Below are 14,777 nucleotides of genomic sequence, written 5' to 3'. Positions count from 1 at the left end.
ATATAAATTGTACTATAATTCATAGTGATGACAAATTTATCAAAAACATATCTTAAGAACAATTTTCAATATAATTTCAACGAATGTGCATACTTAAAAAGTCAACTCATAATGCATTTAATTGATACATGCATATTAATTTTCATTTTAATAAATTTATTTTCTAAGATTTATATAAATAATTTTGAATATATTAACACATTTAACATTTGTCAACTATAAGGCAAAAGCCTACAACACAATGATAACTTGTGAGCCTCTCATGTGGGAGGTCTTGGGTTTGAATCTATGTTCGCTTAACATATAATAATAATTAAGTCCAACAATTAATAATAATTAACCTAGGCTTCGACCATTTACTGATTAAAAAAAAACCTATACTAGCGTAGAACATGTCTTCATTTTCCTTTGTTGCAAATGCTTGCAAAATAAAATCTTAACTGAAATGAAATAAAGAGAAAATTCTTTAAAAATTTAAATTTCTAATAAATTTATAAAAGTTCAAAATTTTCACATACAATATTAAAATGAGGAAAGTTTCCAACTAATTCTAAAAAGATTATGAATTTAAGTTTCCAAATAATGTGATTGATTTATTAAAAAGTACTATTGCATATAATAGATGTAATATATTTTGCTTTAGCAAGAACTAATAACAAATAATAACAATTCTTATTATTAGTATTTTTGGAGGTAATCATCAGCAAGGAGGATTAAAAGACTAGTCAGGTAATCCTAGAGTTGGTTCGTGCAATGACATTTGCCCACTAGTAGTATAGATTTCCTACGTGTCTGTGTTTGCCTCTAGGTCTAGATGTCAATTTATCTTGGAACCTTTGAGTTAGATTACTTTTAGGATTTCCTCGACTTAGATATTATTTTTGATTTTTTGGGATTGTTATCCTGTGTGGAACTTGAGACTATCTCCTCAGCGTGGTGGGAGTGGACCTTTTTGTGTTACCACGCAGTCGGGTGGTAGTGCTTTTTACTCTTACCATTGAGATCCGTCCATTGTTGCTGTGGCTGGAGCTTATTGTCTATTTTTTATTTATCGATAGGCTATTAGTATTTGTTGATAGACTAATTAGTGTTTGTCGACAGGCTAAATACTATTGCAATCAATTTTCATTAAATTGTGATTAAAAAGAATATGCAATTTTTTTGTTTTTTCTAAAGTCTATATGTGAATTTTTTAGCTTATAAAACTATCAAAATTATTTATCTTAATACTCATTCGCTAAAGATGTAAGATCTTATAGACGAGTTTGACAAAACAATCTAGTATTTTAGGAAGCACTACCCGTATTTATAGAGCTTGTTATTCTTGGAATAATTCATAACTTTTTAATTACACCACATAATTATTTAATGAGGAAAAATATATGGTACCGGTAGAATGTTTAATTTATATTATTCATTATTTTATAAAATATTTTAAACCATATTAAAATAATATAAAAATTAGTTAAAAATCAAACAATAATTTTAATTCTAAATGAAATTTTTTTATATATTAGAAGAACTCCTTAATACATAATTATTAGTTCCTGCCTACGACAGGTAACTTATGCTTTCGCTTAGTCCATTGTATTAATAGCTGCACCAATCAGATTTTAGATTTCATTCATATAGTAATGTTTGCAAAAGGTTTTGTAATTTGCATGATTTTTTGGAATTGAAAAATACAATTTTTTGAAAACCTTATTGGCTCATAAGGAAAAAGGCAATGAAAAAATTTAATTTTCTTCAACAAAAATACAACTATTTTTTCCAACACCTCTATTAATGCAAGCATTAATTGCAACTTTATCTTTTCTTTTCTTGTGACAAATGGATAAATTTTATTAAAAAATAATCATTTTCCTAACACCTCATGAATGCATTAATTTCAATTTTACCTTTTCCACATTTGTGACTAGTGGACAACTTTTTTTTTAAAAAGACAATCACTTTTAATTGATGTTTAGTTTTGTAATTTGTAAAATGCTATTAAATATAAATATTTTAATCAAGTATAGGTATTTTAATCAAATATAGACATTTTAACTCTTTTAAATTGTCAATTTTCAAAAATTATTTTTTATATAGCTTAATTTCATATTTATTTTAATTTTAATTTATATATAAGTTTAAATTAGAATTTAGTTTCTTTTATTTTGACATATATAAACCAATGCTTTTAATAGATTTATTGTTTATTTTTTATTTTTATATATAATAGATTTATTGTTTATTTTTTATTTTTATATATAATATATATATATTTTTTGATCAATAAACGACCGAAGCCTTGATTAAATTATAATTAAATCAAAGTCTTACAGAAAGTCCCCCATTCTGACAGGCATTGGTAGGGAAGAATGGGGAAAGAAACCCTCCAGTCTTGCCCGGGACCGCAGTCCTATATTATACATTGATAAAAGGGGCATACCCCAGTTTTTACAATGATAAAAGGGGCATACCCAAGTAGATAATATCACAAATTCAAATTTTCAATACATACGATTTCGAGGCATACCCCTATTATTTACATTTGCTTTTGAGGCGAGTAAAATACAAATATCCTCTTATCTCCAACCTAAAAGAAAGATCTAAAGCAAAAGAATCTGCTCGTATCCATCTTTTGGCTGTCTAAATCTTTCCTATTAAACTGCAACTCTGTTTATAGGAGTACATTCCTTGCCAACCTATGCTAAATATACCTATCTTTCTAAAAACCTTTTCAAAGGACTGGTTAATCATAAACTATTCTGTCTGATTATGAAGATCTATCAGCATCTTTACTACAAATTATTTTGGAAATCTATCCAAAAAATACCTCATCTTTCCTAATTTAAATTTGAAATACAAGAGAGGGAGAGAAAAAATAATTACCAAAATGGGATATCACCTGATCAATACCTGTGAAACACCAAAAGCTGGGAAAGCAGTAATAAAGTATTTTCCAAGACACAGATATTGTGAAAACCTCAAGTCATAGGATTAATCACAGATGACTGCTCATAGCATATACTTTAAAAGACCAATCCAATAGACTAAATCTCTATCCAAATACTTTAAAAGACCAATCCAGTAGACTAAATCTCTATCCAAATAATTCCTAAGAATTATCCATTAATCCACTCTTTCATGAAGGCATACCAAGATAAAAGACCAATCCAGTAGACTAAATCTCTATCCAAATAATTCCTAAGAATTATCCATTAATCCACTCTTTCACGAAGGCATACCAAGAGGATACCCTGTTTGGTCTGAGGGTTTGAGAATAAATACTCCAACAGTTTAATCAAGTGCTTCTCCAACCAAAATAGGCCTAGTTAATCTTGCTCAAGAAAGATTATCTAGATATCTCAATAGTAGCCTTATTCATACAACGGAATTTTAAAGAGCATATCCTCTAATTTTAGATCAGAGCACTGTTATTAATCTATGATAATCCCATCAACATAATAAAAAACAAACTCAGAAATCAATCATAATAGGAAGCATCAATAGGATGAAAGTTCTAATTAAGCACTTCTTCTAGAATAAACTTACAGGGGAACCATAAGAAACATACACATACTATTCTAAAAGGAAGCGGAAGAAACCCAGAAGAAATTTAACACAGAGACAAATTATTACTACATGAAGTCCTAAATTTAATCAGATGATCAATTTCTTACAGCCAACTGGAGCATCTAAAACATTCATACTTTTAAACTAAATACTACTGTTTAAAAGACACACGTTTTCCATCCAAACCCAAGTTACAGGGGGGTTTTAAACTTTCAAAATTCTATCGTGTTCATATATATACCATAGAAAAGATTTTATATGGGAGGAGATTAGATCCTAGACCCTTAGTCTTCCCAAAATAGAGCGCAAAATTAGGAGGTATCAATCTGTCCGATACAGAGTATAACATAAAGTTTATACTACTACTGAGCTACTCTAGCTACTTAAACCAGACCTAAGACCGGATTCTTCAAGCTATATTAACACATTACATATAAAAGTCCTTACTACTGAGAGACCTACCCCATCTTGAATCTTTCTGTGTGACCATAAGTTCTTCGGGTTCATCTTCAATATCATTCGTGGCCATATTCATGGGCAGATCGATTCGTAGTGAGACCCTGCTTGTTTTTTCAGACTTGAGGATGTCGAAATTGATAGCATTCAGATCCTCGAAGGAGACTCTCGCTCAATGTATGTATTAAACAGTTTGAGGTAGTTGTTTTATATATAATTTTTATTATATTGATATTTTTAATTTATACTTTAAAATACATAATACTAATTTTGTATCAATTTTAATAAAGTTCAAATTGTTTAGCTTTATATATTATCAACTTTATTTATGATAAGTGTGTTTGGTTTTTTTAAAGCATAAATGTTATTTTTAAATTAATTTATGTTTATTTATTTTTATGCATTAGATTTAAGCTTAAGAATATTGTCCACCTTTTTCAATTAGATGAATTTATCGCTTAAACAAGATATATCAAACAATTTCATCATTAAAATTAATCAATTTAACTCTTTTTAAAAAAAATTATATAATTTTATCTATATCTTATATATAATTAGTTCATAAATATCTTTGGTCTCATAAATGTTTTTTTCGATGTCATCTAATTTTAATTTACCATGATACTATAATATTTATTTATATATTCTTTTACTATTTTAATTAATATATATCATTGCAATTATATAATTTAATAATATACTGATTATACTCTAATTTAATTTAGCTCACCATTATAATATTCTATTTGTCATTACTATTTATTTGTTATTTTATTAAACTAAATACATTATATTTTAATCAAAACTTACTTCAATCAACCATAAAATAATGAAAACAGGAACTTTGACGCTTGCGCCCTTTGTTAATTCTATTTTTATTAAATTATTTTATATTTAATGATATAAAAATTATATCTAATTACTAGGTTAGCCATGGGGCAACTTTTATATGCACCGTCAGCAGTCTCACTTCTATTCTAAACCGCTGAAATACATTTAAAATACGGTAAAGTTGCACTGTAGACTATACCCCATGATTTTTAATGACGAGCAAAAGTACCAAATGACTGTAGCACTGAATTCCCAAGCTTTGGGTTGAGAATAATTTGAAGAACGCGACAATAGCATTTGCGAAGTCCAGTGGAGGGAAGGTAGCGGGCCTTATGGAGGATCCAAATTCTTGCGAGTTTAGACTCGTATCAGCGTTTCTTGCAATGGAACCCATTAACTTCCTTATTCCTATTGTCAGGTTAACAACAGCCTCCTAATGCAGCATTTTTTTTTTTCCTTCAGTTGGATGCTTCAATATCACGTGCTGTAAAATTTCAGCTGAAATCTATATACATGGAATATTGGTTAAATGTGTTTTTGTTATTTTCACAACTATTAGGACTCTCTGTCGAATCCTCAATAATGATGAGGCTGTTAGATGTTCTTGTATGGGCTTCATGTAATCAGACTGAATATCGTTCTTCATATTATCAATGCATAGTTCGAAATGGAATACTTATGAATTTAGAGGATATATATTTTCCTTCATGGAAATTTGACTTGCAGGAGTGAGGGATGATCATATTCCTACAACAACGGTATTTTGCTGTAAACAAATGATGTTGATTTTGTTTTACCGTCAAGCGAGCTAACCTAGTTAATAGAACTCTGCAATAACATAGCTAGATATAAAAAGAGAAAGGTGAAGGTAGTTCTTGTAGGCTACTGCCGAGAGACGTTTATTGGGTGCCGGAGGCCTTCCTCTAGAAGCTCACTGAAGAATGTTTCCTATTGAGTTTTAGTCTTGTTCGAATAAGCGTTCGTCAGTTTTGACATCATGACAAAGCTTAACAACAAACTCAATCTTACCTATACACCTATACCTTGTACTGGATAGGGATTTTATAGGTATATTGCATTTTTCTTTTAATTAGCGCTCTAGTGTATTTGTTGTTTGCAGAGACCGATTATATCTGAGCAGATAAACTCCTTTGATATATGTAGCTACTTCTTGGGCGGGAATATATATTAACCCTATTTCATGTACTCTGTATCTACTACATTGAATCTGATTTCCTAACTCATAGCAAGGAGAAAAAAACTAATGTATTCTGCACATTGATCATAATTAATATATGCTTAATGCAATTCTATACAAATTTGTAGAGTTTGGCATGCACGGTTAGTCGTATTTCTTAATTGAGTGGGAGAATACAAGGAATTATATCTGGGTCTGAGTGGAATTCATGTGTTCATTTCTTTACCATTTTCTTCTTGGTAGTGGGTGCTAGGTTTAACTTTACATGTAACAATTTGTTGTAGTTGTTGCTATTACTTTTCTTAGATGTTATTTTGGGTTTTTCTTTTTCTCTAATCTTCTGATTTATGTTTATGGATGCACTTTTGGGGAATGAATGTTTCATTTTGGCGTCAATTCATTTTAGCAAAGTCTGATAAATTCATGCAGGATTAATGTTTTTTTGTTTTACTCTTCTAATAAGATCTGCACATAACTCACTTTGTGAATGAATTAAGCTATGACTTAAGTGTTATTCTTTCTATCATATCTTTTATCCAATTTCCACACGAAATTGGAGGACAACTTCACAGGTAGGCAAAGTAATGGCTAAGCTAATGGAAATAGGTTTGCTTGATGGCAAGTTTAAGTTGCAGAAGCATTGTTATATGGCCTTGCAGCTAAAGGAAAGTAGAGACAGGACATGTGCATGAAAAGTAATGTGCTATATCCATTGATTTAATGTGAACGCACAAAAAGTTCATGAAGGCAATAATGGAAAGCATAGTTTCATGAGCAGGCAGTGAACAATGCCTGGACTTGATTTACCAGAGATTCTCTGGAGTATGGCCAAACTAGGCCAAATGATACTAGTTGGCTCACTAGCTTGGTTGACCTGGCCCAGCAGTAGATTACTTTATAAAATGTATGCATCTTCTGTATTTATACAGTAGGCTATCAGCTATATCTGCCAATCTGATGAGAACTCTCATGCATGCATGCTTTCCATGTGGACAGAATTGTGGTAGGGGGAAGATCCATATGGTGCCAATTCGTTTGTAAATTCATGTGGATCTGATATTGCAAAATGTTGGATGTGTGTGCAGCTGAACCAAGTGTTGTTGTCAAAGTTGAAGTGCTAACTCTTGAAAGTGGTGCAACATGATTGAAAAGTACATGTGTGGATTGCCTACTCTGATGCTTCATATAAGAATGCTTGCATAGATGTGCGTGAAGCCTTTTTCAGATTCTCAACCTTGTACAAAACATCTTAGTGTTGTATTGTGTGCGCATGGGAATAATCTGGCACGAGAAGAGTTTAGTAGAGCAATGCACAATAGTGTGAGTTTTGTGGATTTGTGCACAGATCATTCATTCTTTCTTGTTAATTGATGGCCTCTATTGCATCTAGTGCACAAATGAAGTAGTGGACGTTTGTTTGAAAGACTATCAACCATGTTGAATTATTGCATGTTGTATCTATGCCCCTTTTGTAGAGTGACATCCTCATTACTCACCCATGTGTGTTAGCATAGAAAGTGGGACTAATTGTGTGTAGGGTGCAACTCTTGATGTGCATTCTTGTTGATAGCTTGTGGGTGTACACTGAAAGTTTTTTATGAAACTCCAGAATCAGAGAATATTTGAAATATGTATACTTCTAAGTTCTACCTGGGAACCAGTGAGATTTGGAGTCTTTTGGTGCACTAAATGTTTGGATCAATGATCTTAATTTTAACCACACATGCTTATAGAAGGTGAATAGAGCTTACCCCCATAATCTAGTGCTAAAAAGGAGTAGTTGTCATCGAACTTGCCTCCCCATGTCAAGAGAAGCTTGTCTTTGTAAGCAAGAGATGGAACACAAATAGTATAGATTATCAGAGTCAATGACTTGCTGACAGCGTGAGTTGCTTTTTGCACATATGCTGAAATTGTATTGTGTAGGATTCTATTGGGTATTATTGAGACCACTTTAATGCGGTTGTTGTATGGCGTGGCACTAGTTTTGTGTAGTTAGATGTGTTGGGGTTAAGGTGTCTCAACCTTTTTGACTCCTAGCTTTTCTTTGGTGACTATTTAACTCTTTTATCCTAAATTTATTTACGTATTTACTTAATTATTTGTGCCCCCAGTGATCTCATATATGGGAGTGGCAACTTGAGTTTTCTTCATACATGTCTTCATGCATGTGAAGTGGCATGGGTGACATGGTACCTATTTTTTAGGTCCGTGGCTAAATAGCCAAAGAAATGCACTGGATGTGACATTTTCTTTAATTAATTAATTAATTGGAAAGTCACAGAACAACGGTTCTGTGACTTTTAAATTAATTAATAAATTAAAGAAAAACATCACATTGGGTGCATATATTCTGCTGGATAGACGTTGCAATTTTTTAGGAGGTAGGTGTCCCACTTTGTGTGAGTTGATTAGAGTCATAATTGATAGTTAGTTTATCTGGGATTGTCAATTAAAATTAGTAGTTTCTTTTTTGAGGAGTCATGTTTGGAAGTTGCTATTTATAGGTGGAGTTCTAGATGTAGACACTTTCCATATATTGTTTGAGTTTGCATGTATGCAAGTGCCTTGCATTGCAGTTGCATGTGCATGTTGAGATAGACACTATATATGTGCTATTACATTTAGCAGGATGCAGTTTTGCTTGTGTATGTTGTTATAGACAACTTGCATGTGTTGTTACATTTACTAGGTTGCTCTTTTGCACGTGCAGGTTCAAATTGCTTGTGGAGGTTAGAGTTTGATGTCATGCATGTTCTCCTTTGATGTCATGCATGTTCTCCTTTCTGCAGTTGCATGCATCTAGTAGATAGGATGATGATACATGGCAGTCTTGGGCACCCAACCTGGCAGTCTATAAATATATTCTATGTTGGAGTGTTTTGTAGTGCAGATTGGTTAGTGTGAAGACTCCTGCAAGAGCACAGCTCTGCAATTGTATTGTAAATTCTATGTATTGATAATACATTCAGTTGTGTTTAAGAGTGTGGGGTTTTCTTTCAAATCTGTTTTTCAATGGTTGTTTTAAGTAAATGAATGCACATAGATTGGTGCAAGAAGCTGCTTCTGCATATCCAGCTTCCTTTCAAGATTGAGATCCTTGTCATGAGAGCGGAGTTATAGAGGCTTCACGTGCTTGTAGTTTCGATGGTGGTTGTAGTCTTTTGATATGGAATAAAACATTTCCTTCTACAAAGGCTAGCCTTGTGTGAGGAACAATTGGTTACTCCTATGTAGACTGTTGCAGATTGTTGTGGACATCACATTTTGCATAGATCACCCTTGAAAGTGGTTTTTCTGTTGGTTGTTGGGTTGACTACTTTGAATGAATGCTGGCGAGCAAAAAAGAAAATTTGTCTATTATCGAGTCAATGAAGATTGGTGTTTAATCTCTAAGGCGCTAACAATAGGGGATATGCAATTGTAACTGATACGAGATTAGCTTGATGGTGCTTGTGATTTGAGAAATCTTTTGGATTTAGTAGCCACAGTCATGCACATGCACAATCAAGGGAGGAAAACTCCAAAACCTTTTCCCCCATCTTTTCCCACAATTGTAGAAACAAGCACGAGCAAACAGTGGGTAGAGCAAAGAGTTCAATGAAGCGCCAGAGTCAAGTAGATGTTTCTTTTTTTGTTTGTAGTTAAGCCTTTTAGAACAAGGTCAGCAAATTGCACCTTTGAAATTAAGTGAATATCTTTCAATTATTTCTTTTGACATTGGATAGATTTGATCTCTAGATGGATCCCATGATTTCCTTCGAAAGAGGGTTGTAAGAATCCTCATTCTTGGAGAATGTTCAACTTTGCATTTTCATGATGATCGCAATAGAAGTGCTAGTTGTATGGATATAGTTGATGACAGGCTACAAAAAATTGATCCTTATGCTTTGACACCATTGAATTGATTGCTATTTGAAATCCCAAGGCAACTTCACATGTAGGCAAAATCATATCTGAGCCAATGAAAGCAGGTTTAGTTTTGATGGAAAGCTTGATTTGCAAAGCATTTGTAGATAATTTTGTAGCTAAAACATAGTTGAGACACCACAAATGCATGACAAGAATTGTCATATATTCGTGGATGTGTGAATGCACAAAAAATATATAGAGGCAATGGTAGGAAGATTAGGCTGGTGATTAGGTAATAAATAGTGCATAGACTTGATTTGCTATAGTTGTTGTGACATACAAGTAGTCTAGGTTGAATGATATGAGTTGGTTTGTATGTTAGTAGATTAGCCCCAATTAATAGATTTGTTTGTAGAATGTATAGTGTCATGTGTGCATGATACTCTTCCTATGTGTCTTGAGTGGATTTGTATGATGCTAGTTGGTTCGTACAACCATGTTGATTAGATGTAACCATATGTTGAATATTTGTGTAGCTAAACTAAGAGCATGGTGTAATGGATGTGTATTTCGTCCACAGTGTGGAAGGATTGTAGGTTTTGACAATGCTATTATGAAAGTCGAGACTCTTGAAAGTGTCATTGTGTGATTAAAGAGAGTGTGCATAGTTGTTCACTATTGTCTTGTATGGAGCTTCTTGGAAGACATCCGGAAAGAAAAATTTAATTGAATACTATGCCTAAGACGATTAAGCATTAAAAAAGGTTAAAATGAAACCTTTTGTGTTTGCTTCACAAAGTGATATCTAGTATATGAAAGCTTTGTCACCCTTTTCCAAACTTCAAGGAGAATTCTCTATTATAACCATTATGTAGATGATCATTTTTTTCACTTGTTTTCCTAGGTCTTTTCATAGCTTCTTAATAGTTGCCCTTGACTTTTGTGGGAATTTGTTTACCATCCATATGAAGCTCTGTAGCCACAACAATCAACTTCTTGAAGAGATGAAAGGAAATGTTATGCGCATAAACAACCCCCACCTACCTAGAGCAGGGAAATTCCCTAGAAATTTTAGAATCAAAGCTATTTAGAGTTTCAAAGTAGGAAGAGAGATTGCCACTTTGCAAGATACTTTTTGAAATAGGAGCCAACTCTAGCAGGTAGTAAAATAGGCAGTGTTGTCTTGCATTTTGTCACCACAAAATATAGTGGTGCAGGATCATCTAGGGGTAAGGTAAAACCCTAATTCAAGTTTTGGTTTGTAAATGGTCTAACCAACCATTTAGAGAATAAGGAATACATATAAAGTCCCAAGTTAGTCTTAGGAGGTGTGGTTACGTAAGTGTGGAGTACGAGTCAAGTTTTGACCAACTAGGTTCGGATAGGCATAAATTGCTCAAAATTGCTCTATAAGGCAAAACTTGGAAAAATTGCCTAAAAAGGGGCTAGAAGTGTTCAAAGGAGTTCCCTAGGTGTCCTAGGTTCGTTTTATGAGGTTTGAAAACAAACTGGTCAAGTTTGAGGTCTTAGTTTGCAAAATTGCAAAAGTTGTGAAAATTGCTCATTGACAACTTTGCAATAGCAATTTTTGCACAGTTTGGAAGAAAGAGCAACATGGGTAGTTATGGCTCTAACCAAAGGACAAGGTGGTTAGGAGACCTTATAAGAACGCCTTCCAACTCATTTCCAGGGGTTGGACATGCATCTGTACAGACATCACCTGTATGTGGAGCGTTTTGTGATCAGAAAACGTAGTTTTGAAAGATTGAGCAAAGAAACCTGATAGAATAGCTTACTATTTTGAATGGAATAGTTGCTTGGATTGATGTATTGATTCTGTGCAAGGTTGTTTAGTTCTTAAGTTGTCATTTTAGTAGGTTTTCAAAATTAGTTAGCTTTGACATTTTTGCTGTCCAGTTTGGAGTAACCAACGCTAAAATGGCTATAGCTTGAGTTTCCATGGTCAAATCATTATGGCTTTTGGCAATCAAGTAATAGCCCTTGTATATTATGTAAACAATGGTTTTGGAGTTTGTGGCAGTCAAGAAGCTATTTTTACAAGCGAGCCCTAGGCAAGCAAGGAAGGCTTGGCAAGGTGCAATGAAGGCTTGTAATTGACTTCTAATGAGAACAGAGGATTTGGCACGTGCCAATCTTGGATGGGCAATGGTAGAGTAGAGTGATAGGTGTCCATAAACTTGAGAAGAAGGTTTGATGCAAGGATTAGAGCATTTAGTAAGAGTTTTGTTGTCATTGCCCATAAAACCCTCAAAATAAGGGTTAACTGGAATTGTACAGTACAAACAGCATGGGGGCCTAAGACCTGGAAAATCTTCAAGCCTAGGTCATTTGAAAACAAAGTCCTGAAGACATCAATAGATCTTGTTAAGAGTTTTTGTGAGTTAGTGAAGGTTCCTTGTTTCTAGGAGGGCTAATAGGGGCTCGTAGGGCTACAAGGGCAAATAGGGCAATTTGGGGTTGTGGGTATGGTAGATCTACCCAAAGGATGCAAAATGAAGTGAAAAACATCAAGAATAATAGAAGGATGGCATGAACTTGATTTTTGGCCCTTTGAATGCATTTGGTGGAGTTTTGGCTCACTAGGTCAAAAGATGTATAATCAGAGTTGTGGAGTGAGGAGTGAAACCTAAGTTGATTGGTGACCTACCCAAAGGATGCAGAATGAAGTGAAAAATATCAAGAACTATGGAAGGATGGCATAAACTTGATTTTGGCCCTTTTAATGCATTTGGTGAAGTTTTGGCTCACTAGGTCAAAAGATGTATAGTAAGAGTTGTGGAGTGAGAAGGAGTGGAACCTAAGTTGATTGGTGAGTTTCTTGGAGAGAGGGGATTGGAAGAGAGTCCTCTAGGTTAGGGTTGGAATAGTAACCCTAGGTAGGCTAGGAGTAGCCTTGGTAGAGCAAGAAAGCTCTAGAGTGAAGAAGCTCCCCATCAAAGTGGTATCAGAGCCATAAGATTGTGGCTTGTGATGGTATGTTGTATTCCACTAAATCAAGTGGATTTTAAAAGATGGTTACCAATGTAGAATTGGCTAAGTAGGTAGATGAGCAGAAGAAGCTCATGGAGGAGGAAACCAGGTTTCTTGATGAGGCCATACAAGAGATGAAAGATAAGCTAAAAGAGATGGAAGATGCAACCCAGGCAAAAGAAGATAAAGACTTCAGTAAGGGTAAAGAGCAGGTGAGCTTGGAGGATGAAATACCTAAGCCTGATCCTCCACTTGGTGAGCAAGAACCATTCCTCAAAGCCCTCAAAGCATTTGGAGGAAAGAATCTTGAGAACGTGTCATTATTCCATGGCAAGATGGATGCAGAGGTGGTCCTAGAGTGGATTGAGAGTATTGAAAATTACTTTAAATGTAAAGGGACAACAGAGGCTCAGAAGGTGAGATTTGCAAAATCAAGATTGAAGGGCCAAGCATTGACATGGTGGAAGTTTGTGCAAGAGGAAAGAGAGAGTGAGGGGAAGAGACAGATAGACAATTGGAAGGCTATGGCAGCCAAGATAAAGGAGACCTATTTGCCAGAAGATTATGAGATGTAGATTCACAAGCAGAGGCAGAATCTCAAGCAGAAGGATCTTGATGTGGCTACCTACAGCACAGAGTTTCAAAGATTGGCTCTAAGATCAAGGGTACAAGAGGCATAGAGCATCAAGGTGGCAAGGTACCTAAATGGCCTTAAGTAGTCTATCCAAGATGAAATGAGCTTGTTCGATCTCACCACATTGCAAAATTGTTTTCAGATGGCTAGGAAGGTGGAAGACAAATTAAGGAAGAAAGGAGACTTAGGTTCCAAAGGCAGAGGCAGAGGTAAAGATTTCAAAGGTGGTTCAAGAGGTGGTTCTAGTGGAAGGACCAATGAACAGAGGAGCTATGGAGATTCCAAATGAAATGAGCAGACCAGTGAGACCAGTCAAAGGGGAGGCTCTAGTAGAGGTAGAGGACCCAATAATGGTGGCAGAGGTAGATATGGGAATAGCAGCAGAGGCTCACACTTCAGCAATATGAAGTGTTACAACTCTGGCAAGTTGGGGCATCCTCCCTATAGATGTCCACAAAAGGCATCTGTATCTTATGGAGAGAAGTAAATCACTTATCTCCAAGAGGAAGACAATCAAAAAATAGGAGAAGTGGACCTTGACATAGAGAAGGGTGAGAACCTCATGTTGAGTAGAGTCTTGGTTAAGGAACTTGTAAAGGAGGAACCCAAGCAGAGAAGAGCACTATTCAAGACTGCATGCAAGATACTAGGTAAGGTATGCAAAGTGATCATAGACTTAGGGTCTACTGACAATGTCTTGTCAGAGGAGGCAGTACAAAAGCTTGGTTTAACAAAGATTACCCATGTGTGTCCTTATAGGGTGACTTGGTTGAACAAGAGACAGAACATATTAGTGAATGGACAACTATGGGCAGATATCACTATTGGTAAGTATGAAGACAAGAGCCTATGTGATGTGCTTCCCATGGATGCTTACCATCTATTAGGAAGACCTCAACAATATGATAGGGAGGCAGTGCATCATGGGAAGGAAAACAAATAGTGTTTCAAGAAGGATGGAGTCACCTATAGGATACAGTCCATAGTGGAATAAGATAAGGTAGAGAAGGCTACTGCTAAGACATTGCTGATGAGTGGGAATGAATTCCTCAAGGATTTGAAGGAAGGTGAAGGAGCAGGGTATGCCATCATGATGAAGCCCAAGGAGGAGAAGCCAACTTCACAAACACCTGTACTTGTAGAGGTGCAAAACCTATTGGATCAGTGCAAGGATATAATCTGTGATGGAGCATCGCCAACATTACCTCCAAAGAGAGCCATAAGTCATCAAATTGACTTCATACCAGGAGCATCATT

The 14,777-nt window shown here is 34.7% G+C and overlaps 1 protein-coding gene across 2 annotated transcripts in view; it reads left to right on the top strand.

Annotated features, from left to right (window-relative positions):
* Window positions 1-4,973: 4,973 nt before the first annotated feature.
* Window positions 4,974-14,777, top strand: part of LOC149578701 (S-adenosyl-L-methionine-dependent methyltransferases superfamily protein) — a 205,254-nt gene continuing 195,450 nt past the window's right edge. Inside the window, exon 1 of one of the 2 annotated variants that reach the window (XM_089831198.1) lies at window positions 4,974-5,263. In XM_089831198.1, the coding sequence (XP_089687324.1) occupies window positions 5,178-5,263 (86 nt within the window). In that variant the 5' untranslated portion in view covers window positions 4,974-5,177. The remainder of the gene's footprint in view (window positions 5,264-14,777) is intronic. The other variant, XM_089831207.1, reaches the window with a different exon arrangement.

This window comes from Cupressus sempervirens, chromosome 1, assembly GCF_028749045.1.
Source record: "Cupressus sempervirens isolate cs-2001-9-10 chromosome 1, ASM2874904v1, whole genome shotgun sequence".
Taxonomy (NCBI): domain Eukaryota; kingdom Viridiplantae; phylum Streptophyta; class Pinopsida; order Cupressales; family Cupressaceae; genus Cupressus; species Cupressus sempervirens.
The sequence above is the reverse complement of the archived record's forward strand: the minus strand, read 5'-3'. Positions and strand labels throughout refer to the sequence as shown.